Genomic DNA, 21,451 nt, shown 5'->3' on the forward strand with positions numbered 1-21,451 from the left:
AGATGCCTCTCCGCCGCTGGAGCACGTTCACCGAGGACCAGCTAACCACCGCCCTCACCCAGAGCCCACCCACTCCGCAGTCTCAGACAATGGATCGATGACTGCGCCAACACCCTCGCCCTGCTCAGGAAGCCCTCCAACACCCACACCAGCAAGAGAGCCAGCTGGGTCACCAAAGACCTCCAAGTGAACCTGCCGAAAACAAAACAAAAAAACTGGATCCGTCAACTAACACCAGTAAGCTACACAGCCCACAAGAACTCCACCCGCAGACACCACCACCTCATCAGATCAGCCAAAAGGACCTCCTTCAAAGACCGCCAAGACAACAACGCACACAACCGCAACAGCAAAGTGCTCTTCAGCATCGTGAAGGATCTCTCCAACTCCAGCTCCAACACCGACATCCCACCGTCACAAGACCTGTATGACTCGCTGGCCAGCTTCTTCCATCGCAAGATCGCTGACATCCACGACAACTTCGACACCGTCACCACCCCGGAAACCGCTGAGACCCCCGCTCCCACGACCACCAACCGCCTGCTCGAATGGACCAACATAAACGACGATACCATCCAGATCAGGAACCCCATCCACTCCGGATCCCCAGAAGACCCCTGCCCACACCACATCTTCAACGAAGCCAGCAGCACCATTGCACCCCATCTCCGGAAAACCGGAGAGACAGCGACCTCCCCGGAGAGCTGGAAGCACGCAGAGATCAACACCTTACTCAAGAAACCCATGGCGGACCCCAAGGACCTCGATCTCCCGACCCATCTCCCTGCTCCTGTTCTGGCGAAGGTCATCAAAAAGGCCGTCAACAAACAACTGCCAAGCTTCCTCGAGGAGAACCGCATCCTGGACCCGTCCCAGTCCGGGTTCCGCAACAACCACCGCACCGAAACTGCTCTCATCGCCGCCACCGACGACATCAGGACCCTGCATGACAATGGAGAAATCGCGGCCCTCATCCTCCTGGACTTGTCAGCTGCCTTCGACACGGTCTGCCACCTCCACGACGCCGGAATCCAAGAGAAGGCCCTGGACTGGACCAACCTAGGGGTCATCCTAGACCCCACCCTCTCCATGACGAAGCAGGTAAACTCCTTCTCCTCCTCCTCCTCCTGCTTTACCATCCTCTGCATGCTTAGCAGGATCTTCAAGTGGATCCCCACCGAAACTAGAAGGATGGTTGTCCAGGCCCTCGTCAGCAGTAGACTGGACTACGGCATGCACTCTACGCAGGAGCCCCGGCCAAACTCCTGAAACTGCTCCATCGCATCCAGAACTCCTCTGCACGCCTGATCCTCGACATCTCTCGCTGCAGCCACATCACAGCCCACCTGAGAGACCCGCACTGGCTCCCCATCAACTAGAGGATAACCTTCAAGCTCCTCACCCACGCACACAAGGCACTCCACAACACCGGACCAACTAACCTCAACAGCCGACTCAGCCTTTACACCCCCACCCAACAGCTCCGCAGACCACGCCCTCTCCACCGCCCCCCGCATCCGAAGAGTGACCGCCGGCAGCAGATCATTCTCCCACCTCGCCGCCAAGACATGGAACACCCTCCCCATCCGCCTGCGGCAGACCAAAGACCTCCTAACCTTCAGGAGACTTCTCAAGGCCTGGCTCTTTGAACAGTACTCACGGGTATGTAGTGCGCTTTATAAATGCCATGATTGATTGATACATCATGCTCTACACTCCTCGGTTGCGGGTTATGGTGGATAGCCAGGCATTTTTCTTCACCGATCCTAAACTACAACAATTCCTCAAGCGTAGAGATACTGCTGGAAGTGGGGGTAGGCGAGGCTCACCTGGTGCAACATCAGAAGAAAGAGAGTGCATGTAACACTTTTGAGATTGAGCCTGCCTCGCTGCTCTCAAACTTTCAAAGTGAACTGTCGCTGGAGCTGCAAACTTGGTGCTATGACACTCTTATGTCTGACACTACTTGAATTCCAAATGAATCTGCGACCAAGACCGTCTCTTGTCCCGGAACACCATCCGTATTGGTAATAGCGTTCCAGTAAAGCCACTATGGCTTCTTCAAGGAATGTACTGTTACTTCCTACGTTTCTTTCATTGTACTGTAATCCTTTGTTTTTATTTTATAGATTATTTCGGTCATTACTAAATGTGATCTGTTGCCATATTTTTCTCCTTTTCTTTAGGCATGTACAATGGCTAAGTGGCCCCTTGCGTCTGTGTGCAGCAATGGTAGATGGGCTGACATCTCTCCCCATGTGTATAACACCTGTACTCCCTTTTTATCTTTTTGTTGAGGGGTATGGGTGCGATAGGGTGGGTCACTGCAGTTCTGTGTAAGTTGGGGTGATCATGGCGGGGGAGGGGAGAGGTTTGTAGTCGCTGCAATAGTTTTTTTGCTTGTTGCTTCTCCAAGAGTCTCTTATGTTGAATGGCTGGGCGTGCCAGAATGTATGGAGCTGGCGCTAGTTAATGGCTGACATAGGACAGTTGGCGGCTGATCCACCAGGCCATCAACTACTGAGAACGTACGGTCTAAATGATTGCAGGAAGATACGTAGCTGGTGGCCTATCTCAAGAGGCACAGAATAGACCTGGCGATATTACAAGAAAGGCACTTGGCGCTGGGGAGCAGCGTGTTGACGCAGTGTAGAATGCAGTGCCTCCGCTATGCAGCGGACTTCACCTTGCATGTTTGTGATGTACTAATATGGGTTAGCAGGGGATCAGGGGCTTATCTCTGGGAGACACGAAGCGACCCAGAGGGTAGGTATGTTATAGCTTGATGCTATAAGTAAGACTTGGCAGTGCTGCATGTCTGGTGTACAGACTCCATTATGATGACCCACCGTTTTAACATAGTCTCGCACGGGCCTGCTGCAATGGGTTGGTCTACCACAAATCTGGTGCAGGTATTTTAATAGTCTTTTAAATCCTGAATGCAACTGCTACAATGGCCCGCCCCGTCATCCCTCGACGGCCGTGCGGGCTCTCGTAGACCTTGCTGACAGAGCGGGCCTACTCAATATCTGGCATCGTAGGTCCTCCCCTGGGGCGGGATACACTTGCTATTCCACAAAATCTACACAGATACTAATTTTTGGCTTATACCAAGGGGATTAGTGTCTGGAGTCCAGCGATGTGAACCATTTTCACGGACTTACTCTGATTACTCGCCTGTGATGTTGGAACTTGAGCACCAGGTCTAAAGGTCCACTGCATTTACTTTGCGCTCCCACTCTCTAGTAGACTCCATGGTCAGAGCTAAATTGAACCAATTCATTGAGGAATTCTTCCACATTAACATTGGTGCTGTTAATAAGTTTGCTACGGTCTGGAATGCCTTCAAGGTCTAAACCATTGCTTTATCCAAACACGCAAGGGTACTTAGGTTGCTTTGAGGTCGTTTGCACCTTGAGGGGGAGATACCGGAGTTGGATTGGAGACAGTGTTCTGCTGACAGCCGCCTCCTAGGCGATATTAAAGCAAAGGTGGATGACTTATGAGATGGCTCAAAGCAAAGTTAACTTGCACACAACAATGCTGCTATCGCTGATTAATTTAGCACGTATAGCTGTGACCTGGTTTAACACTGAGCATAGGGAACATTGGCTGGCACCGTTGCTAACGGTGTAGATTCGTGCGGCACTTGAGGGTGTGCAATCGGGGAACTTGCCAGGTACAAGTGGGCTAACTGTAGCCTTTTACAAGGCTTACTAGGTTCTACTGGTTCCCCACTTGGTTACTCTGTATCAGGTGGATAGCAGAGATGGGCATCATGCCTACACCCATATGCAAGGCCTTGATGGTGACACTAGAAACCTAGCAAACCTTCGACTTTATGTTCATGTTACAGACCACTGTCACTGCTAAACCTAAACACCAAAGTTTACGACAAGTATTGGCCAATAGATTGGATCAGCTTCAACCCAGAGTGATGCGATTGGAACAAGCCGGATTAGTCCCGGGCCGTACTCTCACCTTCAATCTTAGAAAGCTGGTCAGCGCTATCCAGCATATTGATCCAGAGGTAAGGGCAGCTGCTGTGTTCTTGGATGCGGAAAAAGGATTCAATTATGTTGAATGGGGATTCATGCTTGCTGTTTTGCACATTGGGGTTGGTGAGGTATTTTTTGTACCTGGTGAAAATGCTCTACACTTTGCAGACCTCCCGGATACACGTCAATGGTGTTATATCTGCTCCCATCGCGATCGGCATGAGGCAGGAGTCCGGGTTACCCTCTGTCTCTATTGCTGTATGTATTGGTGGCAGAACCATTGGCGTGTGCTCTTCGTGAGTCTTATGGGCACATGAGCCTGAGCTTCCCAGGTTGCAACCTAATAATCTTTGCGTATGTGGATGATAAGTTGTTGTACATATGCTAACCGGACAGAGATCTCACCCCTGTACTGTGCAAGGTAGTGCAATATGGATTTTTCTCACGTCTCTGCGTGAATTGGGATAAATCAATAATTTTTCCACTCGCCCCGTCCTTGACGCCAATAACATTGGAATACCCCTTACAGTGGTCGAGTGAATCTGTGCGTTGCCTGCAGATACAGGTGACATGGACCCGGCAGTGGTCCTCCTCGATAATTATGGTAGGGCGGTCCAAAATCTGTTGGAGGCAGTTCACTGCTTCATTACATTCTCACTAATTGGGTGCACAGCTATCATGAAGATGGTGGTGTTACCGAGACTTTTATTCTTATTTCACAATATTCCAATACTGTAGCCTCGAGCGATGTTTGACAATTTACAGTCCCTCATGATAAAATTGGACTGTGAGGGAAAACAACGAGAGCACGCTGGGATATACTTACCCTGCTGTATGATGTGGGTGGCTGGAATCTCTGGACTTTGATACACACTGCAACACGGAACAGACTATGATTGCTCGCTATTGGCTACACCGTCAGTGTGATTTGTCACACCTGTACCATGAAAGTAACGCCGCAGGCCCCTGCACGTTACCTCAAAAGTTGTTCAGTAACCCGGCATGGCATTTTCGATTCCTTAAATATCACAGTACACGCCTGTCATTGTCTACTGGAGCATCAGGCTGGTTCCATATGGTATTCACTGCATGTTCCATTGACTCTGTGTTCTAGTTTGCTATGGTTCGGGAGAGAGGAGTGACATAGGCCTTGCACATGCTCTGGATTGGTGCATGGGAGATTTCTTCCAAGATGGCACAATATGCAAGTGGGAGATGGTTCAGGATCTTGATTACATTACTTGGGTATCGGCAGGGATCCACATAATAGGTGATCAGATTCTTGAAATTTATGCTGTTCAGCGTTGCCACTTTTGCTCTATCCTGAAATTTTCTGGATGGGATTAAAGAACTAAGCAAGACAAAATGGATATTATATACCTGACTTCGGTCGTTTTACCTTTTCAAAGCGTTTCATGGTAGGTGGTTAGTGTCCTGCCTTTAAACTTCCTTTTCTATGGTTGACAGACCCCTCTCCGTTAAGCAATACTGGAGGTAAACATGCTGTACCATTCAAATAAAGTGTTCTATCTCGGAGGCCTGCAGAACAGATGCTTGGAGATGGGGTCACCGATTTACCTAGTATTTCTGTATCTACTCAGATTCCATATATACACATTATTGAGGTCAAGCTTCTCTGTACGACTTGTTTACTTGAGTGAATTCTCTGTATGTTCTCCCATTTTTCCTGGTAGTCCCTTTTGTAGCGACAGTGATGGACTTGCTTATAACACGTGTTTTCCATTCTGTATGTCTTTCAAGTCTTAGAACTACTGCAACTCCTCCAGATTAAATATTGCTAGCTGGAAATGCATTGTGTAGATTATGGTCGTGTTAGTAAAAAAAATGTCCCTGCCGCTCTGCTCTGTAGACTGTGACGGTGAAGTTCCTGTTTATCTTGAAGCCTTTAATGCGGAGGATGCAATGCTCACATCTTGTGCAATACCTTTTCAGTGTGGAGGACCCTTCCACTAAAGGGAGGGCATTTCTCTGGAGCAGACCACACCAAAGAGACTTCCTCTTGCTGCCCACACCATGTGCGCTTATGTCGCAGAATGTGAAACCAGCATCCTGAGCTTGAAGGCATCTTTGAATCTCTCCTCTTCTCAAGCACAGATCATAACGGTACAGGTTTCATTGAAGAGGGTAGAATGTCCCCTTTCCACTCCTACTTTTCATTTAGTGGATCTCTACTCTGATTGTCGCAGGAACGAGATCCCTGAGCAGGGATCCACATAATAGCCGATCAGATTCTCAAAACTTCTGTTATGGTCATTACTACAGTTGTTACTTGCTTTGGAGACTTAGTAAGTTGTGGATGATGTGTGCACAGACTTAATACATGTGGCTATATCATGAGCTGCATTGCGTGTGCTCATCTAGACTTGTAATGTTTGATTTGTGTCTTTTAATGTCCACCGGTTAGTACCCAACACAAGATTACTTCTAGTATTTTGTGCAGTTTGTGCAAGCATTCCTGAATTAATCAGTTTCCTTACTGATCATTCACTTTATGCAATATTACCAAGTATTTGGGGCATCGTTTAAAAGTTACTGAACATTTTTGCATATTTTGGCTTTAGTTTATTGTAGTAGATGCTTCATACATTTGTCCTTTATTAGCCATTTGCTTTCTGTGTTACCTCTCTCTTAAAGTGTGTGTTTAAGTTTAGAAGATTTACTAATTTATTTGGTCTTTGTACAAAAGTGTAGGCATTTGTGGCTGCCAAAAACCACCAAATGTATGTCCTCTGTAGAAATAAAGATGGTGACTCCCACAGGCTGGGATGAGGTCATGGATCCCAAAGTATTCTGAAGCGCTAGCTGCCAGATTGTCCCTCATATCTGTGGGCACTTCTGAGTCCTCCGGTATCTTGTTGGGAGCTCATCTGTGAAATCACCTGGGAGGTTGCTTGCCGCAGACTCTGTTTGGAAATGGGCAGCGTCCAGTGGCGGCTACTCGGCTAAGGCGGAGGAGCGTTGCCATGCTGCTTTTAAGCAGTGTAACTAACAAGAAAATAACAGAGTTATCATTTTATCATTTTTTTTGTTCCTGCTGCTTTGCATTCTGGGGCGGGCGAGGCTGCTCTGCTCTCAGATCAGTACAGGGAAGGAGTGGTTTGCCCGCTCTGAAGTGTGCATGAATGTTTAGCCGGCCAAACAGTCATGCACACTTTGCTTGTTGTCCACGCGGGCTGCGTTACAGCCTGGGTGGAGCGCATGCCCACGCCTCCATTCCCCATCTTAGCACCGAACCACGGCGCTTAGACCAATCACAATGCTGCATTTAAAAAAAAAAACACTTTTTTTTACATTCCTTCATCCCTGTCCCCTTGCCCGCCACCCAGAATACGTGCCTGGCAGCATCACATTGAGGAGGTTGCTCAGATTCAAAAGTGAGCCCATCAGTGACACTCCCATCAGATTCTGTCATTGAGCAATACTCTGCACTCTCTCGGCTCGTTGCGGCCTTGGGCACCTTCTCAGTCACTCTATCTGTGTGCCTGCAGCTGCCATCAGTAACACTGTAGGTGAGTTATCCGAGAGTTCCTTAAACGTTTCGTACAGTCTTCAAGCTTGGGAAGAGATGTGGGAGGGTGGAAGGGAGGGATTGCATTTTGTGAGCCTTCCTGTTGCAGGGGATAGGCCATTCAAGCAAGTGGGTTACCTTATTTTTTTTTTTTGTTAATTGGGAGAAGTTTAGTAACATACTATATCCTGTATTTTTTGCTTCTAAAGGAAAGCCAGTGTCAGAGCACATTTTGCACAATGCCTTCTGAATCGCCTGGGTAACCACATATTCAGAGTTGCACAGGTAACCACTATTCCTAAACTCACTCATGTTCATATTGCGCAGTGCATAGCTTTCCTTCATATCCATTTTTCATTCATTCGATTTTAAATATGATTTGCTGCCTGGTTGGTACATAGTGGAAAATCATTCTAACCTGCAGCTCAGTTAATGGCCTAGGTATTGTCTTTTTGGGCAGCCACAAACCTCATATAGCACTGTGAGCAGTAGTGTCTGACGGTTGTAGCTGTATTACTTTTGTAGTTTAGCCATCCAGGGTTGCAGGAATTATGGGTGGAAACATTCACATGTCTATTTTCTACTATTTCTATTATAATATTTTATTTTCAGTATTCTGAGGGCAACGGAATTTCTCCTTGTCGCTAGATACATGCACATCGGTTGAGTTCACTTGTGTCATGCCCCATGGTACACTGAACAGCAGAACAATATATGCTCCGCAGTTTCAGGACCTGTACAGCAAGTTGGGCAAGTACTAAGTGACAATATGTTCTTCGTTATCACACAAGTGCATTAAGTGATAGGTTCCTAACAGGTCTTGTCCTAAGTACCATAAACTAAGTTTTTGCTGCGTTCAACTCAAACCCTCTCCGGTCACAGAACTTAAGAAATGAATCAGTCCAGTTTGAAAGGCTCGTTTTAGTCTCCGATGAGAAATGAGTCTTCAGCAGAAAGTAAGAGTAGTACAGTTGAACAATCTGTTGGGTGGGGGGGGGGGGGGGTCGTTCAGTCAGTCAATCTAGTTAGTATGTTACCAAATTATATATATATATATATATATATATATATATATATAATGAGAAAAGTGTGGATGCTAGAACACACCCCTGGTGAATGCCTCTTCATTGGGATAAGATCTGTCCGTTTTCCTTTGTCAACCCAGCTCACTTCCGCATAATTATCTTCATGTGAGCGTGCAATAAGGTTAACCAATTCATGACGGACATGACCCAGGATACTGGTTTCCGGTTCAGGGAAGACCTGTCCTGGCAGTTCGGGCTGGTGGACACGCCATTCCACCAAGTGTGTCCCGTGGGACAGTATCAAATGCTGTGCGTAAGTCTACGAACAACATGTAGAGGTTTTGCTAATTAAGCAGGACATATTTCCAGTACAGGATGGCAAATTGGAATACATGATCAACAGGGCTGGTCTTAGCGTGAAAACCAGCTTGTAGTGGGGTCAGTATGATGTGCACTCATCCAGTCCAGCAATTTATCAATTACTGGTCTGGCAAAAATCATATTTAGTTGTCGATAAGGCGATCATTAGAAGGGTCACCACCGTCACTTTTATCAATTGGAATCCCCTCCAAGTTTCAGGGATTTTACTTTTAACGTATTTAGTTAGATCCCCAGGGATCTTGTCAGGACCTGAAGACGTTGCCAACTTAAGATGGTTAATGGCTCCTACAGAATCCAATAGACAGAAGGATAGGAGACAGCTAGCAGCTGCATTATAAACACCAGTTGTGGTGAACCTGTGGGACATGCGCCTGAGAGCGAATTAATGCCCGGTTACTCACTGATAATATCCATTACACAGAGTCTTGGTCTCCCCGTCCCATTCCTGAGCCCTTCCCTCCCTACCTGTCTTGGGTTTCTTTGGGTGATTGTCTGTTTTCGTTCTGGGTTTTCTTTGGTATTCTCAGGATGTTCCGATGATGCACTTCTCCCTTTATGGTTGCCTGGATGTGACGCCGTATTGGGGGAGGTGCGAAACAGCTCAGCTAAGGTTGTGGGTTTCTGGGGGAGCAGACTAGCTGCTCACTGATAAGGAATGGGACGAGGAGGTAATGGTGTTAGCGTACAAAGAAGTAAAATGAAACCCCCATTTATCAGGTTGATAATAATAGGAAACAAAGTTGGTCTTCTTAAGGACTCCTCTATGGGACACGAAGGGCCAAAATACTTTTAGTCCTGGCAATACAGACTATATCTTCACAATTTTTGTCTTCCCATGCTGTCCTCATGGTCTCAAGTGTCCATTTACACTGGCATATGCCATTTTTTTTATTAAAAAACGGCCGTGCGGTAGAATGGCCAGTTGCAATACTCTTTTAGATTGCATACATTGGTTAAACTACGGTTTTGTTTTAACAAAGGACTGCTATGTGTAACTTTAAAAAAAAAAAAAAATTTTTTTAAATAATTTCTTCGTCTAAAACCGCTCCTGCAATTTGGAGAAAAGCTTGGCATGAAGCTCTTTTGATGGGGATATTCTGTTCGGTGCACCATACAAAATTAGCTGAGTATTCAACAAACTGCAGACATCAGATTCGGATTGGACCAGACTGTGTGCTGGGAAACCAATCTGTGATCACAAGTTAGCATGGGAAGGGGCTCCTCTGTATAATGCAGAAGCACTGGTTTGCCAGTGGCATTCCCCCTTGAAGGAGGTGATCAAGGAATTGTGGTCTCTATCAATTCGAGTTTCAATTTTCACATCCTCAAGAAGGGGCCATAGATTTAAATAGACTAGAACATAATCAATATTACTCTTCTAAGCCCCGCCTCCCTTTTTTAAAAGTGGGTGCCCTCTCCGGATCAGAGCAAGTCCGTCCATGGAATGCTCTTCGACCCCTGCCCACTACAATTGAATCTAGCTGAAGAGCAGTATTTGAAAAGCACCTTAATGATTTACCAGATAGTGGGCATGTCAACTTCTCATTATCCTACTCAATCAGGGTGTTAATACATGTAGAGGGCTCAAAGGTGACATTAATATTGCCATTGGTAATGACCTTGGCGTGCTTTTGTTGAAATTCTATGAGTTTATCCTAGAGCTCTAAAACTGAGCCCATATTGACTGGTGCCGATCTTTATGTAAACATAGATTACCACATTCAAACCTGGAAAAAAAACGAAACCCCCATTGAATCATGAGAATTAATATATTGAGCATCGAAGGAGTACAGGGGCAGAATTCTTAATCCAAAACAACAACCCACCGGCACAACCAGATTTCTGAGGTGATGTGGCCTCTAACCATAAGAAGTAAAACCATTAGGATGCACCTTATCAACAGGCTGTTTTATTTGAATGCACAGACATCAAATTCCCCTGTATAAGAACCCCATTCAGTATCCTAAAGGTCAGAATTTATTCCAGCTAGATTCCATGAGATGACCGTGAAATCTGTTTTTATGGTACTATTACTGTCCGATACATCCCTAATCCTACATTTTGCCTGAGTGAATTCTTTTGTTTACCCCTTCGTATTGCCTGAGAAGCTCAGGAGCCAAACCTCCTACCACTATTCTATGGGCAGGGGCGGCTCGTCCGCAATTGCCCAAGAGTATCGCCCCACTAGCTCAGGCCCAGCAGGTGAAAAATTAAACTATATGCTATCATAGTTTTATTTTTTCACCTGCTGGTTGAGCCAGTGTGCGTAGCGAGGGGTGTGGCCAGGGTAATGGTCTGGGGGAGAAGGACTGGTTTGTGCACTTCTAAGTGTCAATGTGCATTTGGCCAGCCGTCCTAGGTCGGCCAAACACACATGCACACTTAGGTTTCTCCAACTGGATTCTATTGAACAGCTGGGTTGGAGAAACAGCACAAACTCCCTGTCCTGAGCGGAGCGTTAAACCTGCCTGCTCAGGCCAATCCCTGTGCTGCTCTCATTGCATGAGAGCAGTACAGTCGGTAATGATGTCCCAGTGTCTGCTGGGACCAGGAAGAAGACGGAGGCGTGACACAGGAGGCGGGCGGGACATCCTGGTAAGTATTTAAAAAAAAAAAAAAGCTTAACCCCGTGCCCCCTCCCCCGGGTATGGGCAGCACTTGGTTGGGTTACTTGAAGACCCACTCTACCATTTATGCCTGGTTCTTTATTGGTTGACAAGCTACCTGTCTGGTAACTGTCATTTGCGTTAGTACTGGACCCCACCGCTCCAGCTTCCTTTAAAATGCCTGGGAGATTACACTGAGGCCCTGCATGGGTAAATATTTCAGGGCTGGAAGGTGGGAGTAGCCTAAGGTTAATGGCGAAAGGAAGGGGTCTGACCATTTGACCAGTGCTTAGCTAATAGGCTGTTGAGCCCGTCAACCAATGCCTTATCCTTAAACGTCACTGATATATAATGAAACTGTGTAGCACTCATGAACGGCATTTTACGTGTACGATATCAGACCTTATTACTGATAGGCATTGGTTTTGTTCTAACCCACAGTATGACCTTATTGGCTAGAAATGCTGTACCTTCATATGCACCAGGAGCAACGACTTTCTATGTTGGACCATCCTTCCCAGTCTAGTTGTTGGGTATTTGGACATTTAGCAGGGTGCCTCGTCCAAGCTGGCCACACTGCAGGCCTATTGCTAATCATGTTTAAAGTATTATTCTCATGATGGTGATGGGTGTGTGAAACCTTCTTGGGTTACAACTGGTCTGAGTTTACGCCAGCGATAGGCTCAGGATCTGAGCCAAGCGGAATCGTAGTTCTGGTCACAATATATGTTCCTTCAATAAAGGAGCTGCCGACGTTGAAGGATTAATGTTCGACAGGTAGGCTAAGATTCCCACTTGGAGCATTTCCACCCCTACAGCTACATTTGCGGTGAACCTTTGGCTGGGATTTCACAAAATCATCAATTCTAGCGTCCGCATCACAACTGAAGATTTCAGGTCTTGCAATTAATTCACAGCGCAAGTAGCTTAACCTCCAACCTCTGGAGGAATTATAACACTAGTATCAATAGATTGCATGATGGGCCGAGTGGCAACCTGCTCAGCGCCTGCAAAGATTAATTGGGGGCGTGGGCTGGGTTCCTCTAAAAATGCGTACTTATTTTGACAAGGAACCTTGAAAAATATGGTAACTTTGGGGTAAAGTGGTACTGACCGTGGTGGTACATCAAGTTCTATGTTTCCAACAGAAGTGTTGTGTCCAGGAATAATTCCTCCCTCCATAGAATTATTGTCACCTTTCCTTGTCCTTTTGTAGTGCTGCACTATAAATAGCAAGTGTATGCGTTATGCCAGCTCACTGGTTCACATTTCCTCGTCTGTTTTGAGGAAATGCAGCACCGCTGTCTCCGAGGGCAGCCTCGGTCATGTCTCTGCTGCTCCAGTCTCTGGAAGACATATGCTTTCCTCGAGACACAACTCAGTGTCTTCCCGGACTCCCTTCCTCGTTTACCCTTCCCATTGAATCTACCAAGTCTGATTGGGTCTCTCCTTACTTACTCTGAAGCCGTAGGCTGTCTTTTCGACTTTGCTGAGGTTGTTTTCCATTCCTTCGGCTGTGCTACATTTCTATTACAATTACAAGTTTTCTTTTATATATACAATTTCTCGGAGTCTTAGTAAGGAGCTCTGCTCCCATATCTCTCGTTGTTCTCCTACCTCTGTTCCCACAGCACTCAACTGGAGTCAGTCTTTGTCCCAAACATTTCTTTCCCTCAGTCTCTAACTCTCTCTTCCAGGCTGGCTGTCAGCGCCTTACATCTATCCCTTCCCTTCATTTTTTTTCTGCCAGTCGCCGTCTAAAGGAGGCTTCAAGGTGTAGCTCTTGAGCTACTGGTCGCTCTCAGGCTACCTGTCAGTAGCTCTCGTGTTCATCTCCGCTTTCTCGATTTGAACTTTTTGCTTGGTTAAACTAACATATGTATGACATAATTGTGTATTCTAAGACGAATATGCATGTGTTCTCAGAACTCATAAGCTGATGTTAGGAGAAAATTGGCAGAATTTTCAAAATATGTTTTAAGGTGATTTTTGAGCGATAAATCATGTGGAGATCACTTTTTACTAATATGATTATTTTTATGCCAGGGGCACTGCAGCCGTAGCTGGCATATATTACCTATGTGTACGCATTTCAAATTGACAAAGCGTTTTGTACATTACTGCTGGCAACCATGCCTGATGAACTGTGATGATCACTGCTGGTAATCTTGTGTTCGGTGGTCATGAATGTAATCTTGTCTGATAAGGTCACTATTACAGCACTAATAATGTCAGCTTGCAGTGATTTTCAATTAGCATAAGTAGCTCTTATTACACAAAAGGTTGGAGATCCTGGATAGTGTTAGTGCTTTTTGACTATGGCAGTACACGATCTCTTACGGACACTCGTTGAATGGAACAGTCACCCGTTTTTAGGTCGAGTGTGGGTAGCGCATGCACTGCCCTGAGAGGCATGCTGTATTCAGGTAGGGACTTGAAGCTCCGCCCATATTTTTCATTGGCTTGTGTCATTGCCCACTGTAAACTGTGGGTTTTCATTGGTCAATAGGCTTAGTTGTCCTGCCTTGGTACCGCATTGTCTCATTTTGTAACATCCCATGACGGCAACCCCTGTTACTCAGTAGGCTTTAATTACAGCCTCCAAGCACTCATTTTTTCAAATCGCAGTAGGTCTCGCATTTGGGAAAGTTTAAGCTATTGGCATTGTAAATGACAGTGCCTTTTGTTTATCTATTTTAAAAACACATAAATAAAATGTATTGTCATTTAAAATGCCAATAGCTCAAACTCTCGTAAATGCTAGACCTATTGCATTGCAAAGGCTTGGTGTCCCATGTCACACTTTGTGTTTTTTTTCTTTTTTTCTTTTACACTGTTTCTTAGTGGGCCTCTGCGTTCCTGTCCCAGTTTGAGTAAATTCCCACTGCTATTCACGAAAGCAGAATCACTTTTTTTTTTCTTTCAGTTTCCTGCTCTACTTTCTCTGCTTTACTTTGTCCCAAATGTAAATAGTGTCCCAGTCTCAGGGCTTCTACCTCTAAGTATTTAGTTTTGGGGAAATGAATCACTGGTGAGTTGTGTGTGTGAAATGCGGATGATGGGTTCGACAGCAACAACGCTGACTCAGGGTCTCTTTCATCTTTCTGATCTTGATTAACTCTACTGGGTAAATCTACCTGTTATGCATAGCACTACGCATCCGTGAAGACAGGCTACAGGAGGCACTTTAAACACCACAGCGGCCGTTTCACATCATACATTCCATTTCATTGCATAGTATGGAGTAGTATTCAACAGAGCAAACCCAAGGAGATGATGGACGGAGCGCTGAAACTTTTCAGACACTCTTCCCCCAGTCACAGATCTGGGTTGCATCCATCATCGTTCTTTAGCTCACTTCGCCACCTCAGTTCAGACCCAGAAATATGCACATCAGTCTTGACCCTGTGCCTCATAGGAACAGTCCAGCTGAACTGCCAAGCCAGGTCTTCCCTGAACCGGGACCGGTTTCGGGGTAACACCCTTCATCAGCCAGGCTAGCTTGAATCCAGTGGCAAAGTGAGCAAGGGAATGAACTGAGGTGGTGAAGTGAGCTAAACAACGATGGATTCAACCCAGATCTGTGAATTATTATGGCCCAATTCCAGTCCTCTTTTTAATGAGCGCCTACGGGTGTAGAACAACTGTATTCAGTGCCAGGTCCAGTCCACCTAAACTGTTAACCATATCCCTGACCTAGAGCACTTACAACATTAACTGGGCTTCAGCTTGTTTGGGCCTCATCATGGAGTGCAGCTCGATTTTAGTGGTACTGCTGGCAGGTATGGGGCCAGCGGCAAGTTATACTGAAAACCCCGCAAAACAAAAAACTATAGTTGGCTAAGCTGGTAAGTCTGGGTTTATTTTGGGAATATATGGAGAGGCATGAAGAAATACAAAGATTGTGCATCCTTATCCCAATAACACTTTTCTGTCCTTTTTTCTTTCTTCTCCTTAGCCTAGCTTATGGTGCCATGCTGGAGGTTACACGATGGGATGGCACAAGTTTGTGTGCCTGCATAGGTTTGTGTGTTGGCACAATAAAGCCAGACCTGATGCCCGATGCTGGGTGTGTTTTGGAATACTTCTGAACCGTTCATACTTGGTTTCACCTCCCTTCCCCCAAAAAGCACCTGCTGCAGAGTAAACCAAACATCTCGCCATACTAAAATCCAAACCCTTGGCCTCTGCCATCTCTCAAGTTGGTTCAGGGTTTCATTTCACTGCTGCAGATGTAAAGATTGATTGTGCTACTTTATCATGTTAAAGGAGCACAACGTTATGGTTATTACCAGTCCGGACCCGAACATGATGACTATAGGTTTTTGCCTAACGGAAAAGATTGCTTTTTGGCTGCTTGTACACTATAAAGCCGGGTCACGTTCTACTTCATTACGCTGATTATCTAATACCCTAGGACTCGCAAGATGTCAAAAAGCCTCTGTGCATCGCCTTAAAGGCCTCAGTTGTAAGTGTTTGTTTTCAGAGTTCACTCCGAGTTCTTAGGACAGTTTCACGAGAACAGAGACCCCATTTTTTACAAGCATTTATGGGCAATACGTTAACATGCTCCCATGTATTGTATCATAATGTGGCAACCATAAATTCTTCACATTAGTAATTGAAGTTTAATAACGGGCTAACTGAATAGCGTTTCTTGATCTTTTGGCTTTTTATAGTAAGTTATTCCCTCAGCTATCTGTGCGACTGATATGTTTTTTTTAATCTACTTAGGCAAACTCAACGACATGTATGGAGACTACAAATACACGTACTATGCTTGTGGAGTCATCCTAGTTATTGCCGGTATATATCTATTCATTGGCATGGGCATCAACTACAGGCTTGTGGCCAAAGAACAAAAGGAAGAGGAGAGAAGGAAAAATGAAACCAAGGACGACACTCATTCAATCGACAATGATAAACAAAAAGCAAATGATGTAGCAGTTGTGCCTGAAAAGACTGAAGAAGATGGACTAAAAGAGCAAGAAAGTACAATCTAAGACTGGAGTTTTTTTTTTCAGTAGTTGTGCATTTAGAAATGCTTGAGTACCATGAAGTGTGCCTGTGTGCGTGAAGAAATACTGCACTTAAGTCCAGTGTTTCAACGAGGGTCCTGAACAATTCCGTCATGTACAATATTGTCACATCAAAGCTATATTTTAAAATGTAACTTTATTTTTGTGAAGTGGCGCTTCTGTTAAAGGAATCATTGTTTTTTGTAGTTTTGGCTGATAGAAATATGAATGTGCTAATCTGTGCCTTAAACTTCTATGTCTGGCGTTAGTAGTTTCTAAACCAATTCAACATGTGTTGTACACATACACATAAAACTCTGAAAGAACAACTACATAAAATGGTGATGTATTAACAGTACATTTATAGGACAACTAGTGATTTTTTTTTCTAAAATAACCTTTTATGTGGATTCTTGATTTGTCATTTTTAAAATGTAATTTTTTTTATTGAATAACGTGCTTTTATCATACAGAATACTGGGCATCTACATACTCATTGCCATTTTAATAATGCTAGTTATTGACTAGCATGGAAAAAGTATGGTCGTCATTTTTTCTCGTTCCTGAATTTTTAGTGTAGCAATTCACTTCTGTCAAATAAATTAAGCTAATTGAGCCACTATATAATCACCATTGTATGTTCAGTCTCTTTCGACTACAACCCCGGTTTCTCAAAGTTGATTTTCCTTTTTTTATTTAATTTTTTTGTTTAATAAAAACATTTTTACCCTGGGACTTTGGTTGTGTTTCCAAAACAACATATGAATACTGACGGTCTAGAAGCCCATGACTGCTCTAGTTTATAAGTGGGAAGTTAAAAACAACAATGGAATGGCCCGTCCATCCCCCAATCCATACTGGAGGTATTAAGGGAAAATGTGTATAAGGACTCTATTTTAAAAAAAAACGTTAATGCTTTATATAGGTTATAGACGTTCAGTATTTGGCACTACATCGTGGAACCTTTTTATTTCAGATTTTTCTTTTGTTTTGCATTTTACCTTGTAGTTTATCCTGCACTGAAGGGTATTACTCGCATTTGCCTAAACAAAAAGTGACTATAGGTTTGCAGCAGCCCCTTGGACCGATTACATTAATATAACATGCGCCTAGTAGTTATTGTGCCCGGCCTTCATCGCTCTAGCGTTTTGCACAAGCTGCATGCTGTATTGAGTGACTTGGGGTAAAGGATTGTGTCGAAGCAGAATTCATTGTCTGTTTTAGAAAATGAGAAAAGAGTAAGTTTAAACTAAACTAGCAATGGGTCTGGCCATATTGGTTTCTAAAATAGCATGGAAATCAATACTTTTTTTTGTTGTTGTTTTTTTTTTTTGTTTAAAGCCTTCGTATAGGGTCTGTAGATAAATACAGGAGGTTGTTTTGTCTGTGGCTTGACGTATTCATCAATCATTTATTGAGATTTGTTGAAGGCAGAATACTAGTTTGAAGATAGGGTGTTTTTAGTTATTAGTAGGTTTAAACTTTGATTGCTTTTTGAACTAATTTTTCTTGCAGTCATTTGTCTTTGTGTGCAATTTAGTGTAGCTCGTTTACCGCCACAATTTCTGAAAATCTATCACTGTCTTTTAGCACCATTCCAAATTGTGGCACTTTGGAAACTGGTGAAGGGAAGCACATCTTGGCCTTTGTGCAGGTTTGCTGCTGTTCTGTTGAGTTTCCTGCACTGGCTCTTATATGATCTCACCCCATCCCCCACCAACAGTTTTGTCACTCATGTGAACCACTTTATATTCATACAGTTGAAAACCCAGGCACGCATGTAGTATGGAAACAATATGAAATCCAAATGGTAAGGATAGTATTCATATGAAAAAAGTTTATTAACGAAATTAAATTCTAATTATCATCTATAAATTCCATTTTGGTAGATTCTTGCTCCACAGCCAGCACGTGTTTTGTCACTACGTGACTTTTTCAAGGCTGTAAGAGTTCAACATGAGTAAGTAAAGTTAATATAGTTAAATAGGTCTGAAGGGTATAATTTGTATCTTAAATTATAGAAAGCAAGTGAAGTTTGTGGTAAGCTTATGAAAGTTAAAAAGGTGTTATTGATATAGGGACAAGCTCAAATTGTGTAAAGACTTTCAAGAGATCAGATTAAAGTGTTCCAGATTCGATCAAATTAAACCGTGCAGATCCAGATGGTGAGACTAGAACAGCACCCGTGATTAAATATGGGACGTGGAAAAAATCTGAACGAAAACATTTTGATCTCCTTTAGCAAAACAGTATCAGCCCAGAGTTGGGAAAAGTCACTGTTGCTAGTACTGTAATGTTTACCCATAGCTTTACCCGATACAGATCTCAACTAGCAAGTTACACATTCTTCTTTTTCCTGTAGCAGTTACTGGAGGTGTTACAGACTGATTACTTTTTTCGGATCAGATTACACTTCTCATTGGACTGCTTCCTTAATCCTATGAAGGTTAGTTTGATAAAGATTACAGTAAAATCAACAGTGATTATTAAAAATATTAAGAAATCTGCGGGGTCCTTTTAACTACATATTTCTTTTTCTGTTTCAAGCATTACACTAAAAATCTTTGGATTTTGCTAGACATTTCTCCGACTACCACACCCCATATTTGTTAATCACTTGCTTTCAACATCTACTTCGAGGCTATCATTAAAGGGCATCTATGTGAAAAAACAGAACCTGACAGCAGCTGCATTATATGAAGATATAGTTTTATGTTATTGTATTAACAGGTGAGGCACATAATATGCAGTGGTGTGAAAGGACTTGTGTTTTACCCTTTGCTGGTAAGCCACCTGCACTGAAGGCTGCCCTGAATATCGAGTTTATTTTCTTTAACATACCGGCATGATTCTGTAAGCAAGTAGCAATGTAAAACTCTTTGACTTTGCCATGTCTTTCAACATTGCTCTGTGTTGCTGCTAGTCCTTGACAGATTAAGTGTAGATACTTGCAAAATAATTTTGCTTTAGAAGATAATTTTAAATGGGAGTAATTTAGTTAATCTGTTTGGTAACTTGAGAATGGCCCAATTCTTCTATGCTCTGTCCGGATAATGTGACCACGTCACAGAATGAAGTAGGAAAGTAATTTTATCTTGTAAAGTCTCTTGTTGCTATGTTAGGAGTTTTTGTTTTAAGGATGGTTTTGAAAAGTTGCAACTCTTAATTCTTGTGACCGTTTTGGCAATCTGGGCATGTGCTATGACATACTTGAGACAAGCAAGCATCTTAATTCAGTGAGAACGTTTTTAATCCTACTCCAGATGGGGATGATGGCAGCTTCACGCGATCGCAAAACCTATCTTGTTGTACCACATTTCATTACCCATTATAAAATTGCGCAAATACTAAACCTGCTTCGATCAATTAGGCTTCACTCATCTTGCTCAATAGGATATTGCACTTCTGATAAAGACTCATGGAACTAGAAGAACTAAGGGCCATATGTATGAACATATTTTCCCATAGAGACAGAATGGGTAAAACCCTTTGATACATCTGGCCCATAGTCTCCGGTTCCTTGATTGTCTTGCATCCTTTTAAAAGCTCCTTTGCACCCATTTAAGAAGTGGTGTAGAATTGGGGTTCAGAGAAACATTAGTTTGTCACCTAACCAAACTATTGGAGCCCAGCAAAGAAGGTAATTGGCTGTGTTTAGGGTGGGTCGGTTTGCTTGCATTAAAATCAACATTTCTAGGACCACTGCAGTATTTTTGGGATTATGAATGCATTTTGGGCGTGATGTGAACCATATCTTACTCTGTCTTATTGAAAGTGGTATCTGACATGTGCTACAAGTAGATGCATGAAACAAACAAAAGGTAATGGGAGGAATGCTTGCAATTTGTCTAACAGGCAATCGCGCAGGGTAGCATATTAACACATTGTTCTTTTGCTCACCATGCCACCTCAGTTTGGACCTAGCCATATGTAAATCAGTCTTGACCTTGCTCCTTGTGGGTTTCTAATGCCACAAGTCTATATGCCTTGGTTTCCTTGATAGATCCTTGTGCAAATTACCTTTGCATATGTGTGCTTGGAGATAACCACGAAAACACAAAGTCAAATTATATTAGAAACTGGTGGAAATGCTTCTTACTAAGTCCTAGTAGTGTGACCTAGTGATAAATATTACTCTAGCAGTGATTGCACAGACAGGAGACCTTTTTACTACACCGATTGGTTGCAAAAATCAAATGGTTCACTTAGCAAAGGGACTGCTACTCTGTGCGTTTGGTTTGCATGGCTACGTTCACTTCTGTAAAGAAGACCTGCTTCTAAAAGGTAACGGTCACAGCTCACAGTAGTTCCAAGAGGTACTCATTGGATTTCAACTGCTGTTGGGACATATTATCATTGGTGTGTTCCTTCTGTCTTTGCTCCTAACCTAATATAATCCATGCCTATGCTTGCGGAGCTCATCCATGATTTTTCATGTTTCCTTTTCTGAAAAGAAGTCAGGCTAACCTTGTTTTTTGGAAATGTCTCAAATCTGTTCCAATGGTAAACTTAATTCACTTCGGATACCATCGTAAAAAGGGGGAGTCAATATTTTGAGACCCTGGAATTCACAGCAGATTGCAAACTATTCTGAATCCTTGCCTTGAAAAAGTAATGCTCACTCGAAAAACGTGTTGGTTGTGTTCTATTAGACAATCGTTTTTGTCCTAATTAAAATATTGAATAAAGGAAGCAAGATTATAAAAAAATATTAATTCATTTGCATCAATTCTATTGAATAACTAATGATTATCTTCATTTTGAAGACATATTAAATCCATACTACTCTAGTGGGGTTTTGGTGCTGGAGAAGGGAGGTGCTGCGTATATTCTTTTTTCACCCCTTTCTTTGGAACTTGTTGATATAGAGAAGCAAAGCAGCCACTGCATTTAA

General features: G+C 43.6%; 1 protein-coding gene across 2 annotated transcripts in view; it reads left to right on the plus strand.

Annotated features, from left to right (window-relative positions):
- SLC16A1 (solute carrier family 16 member 1) overlaps nt 1-17,292 on the plus strand; it is a 221,613-nt gene extending 204,321 nt beyond the window's left edge. For both annotated transcript variants that reach the window (XM_086923332.1, XM_086923331.1), the window contains exon 5: nt 16,274-17,292. In XM_086923332.1, coding sequence (XP_086779458.1) covers nt 16,274-16,542 — 269 coding nt within the window. In that variant the 3' untranslated portion in view covers nt 16,543-17,292. The remainder of the gene's footprint in view (nt 1-16,273) is intronic.
- Nucleotides 17,293-21,451: the final 4,159 nt, after the last annotated feature.

Source organism: Lissotriton vulgaris, chromosome 5 (assembly GCF_964263255.1).
Source record: "Lissotriton vulgaris chromosome 5, aLisVul1.2, whole genome shotgun sequence".
Lineage (NCBI taxonomy): Eukaryota > Metazoa > Chordata > Amphibia > Caudata > Salamandridae > Lissotriton > Lissotriton vulgaris.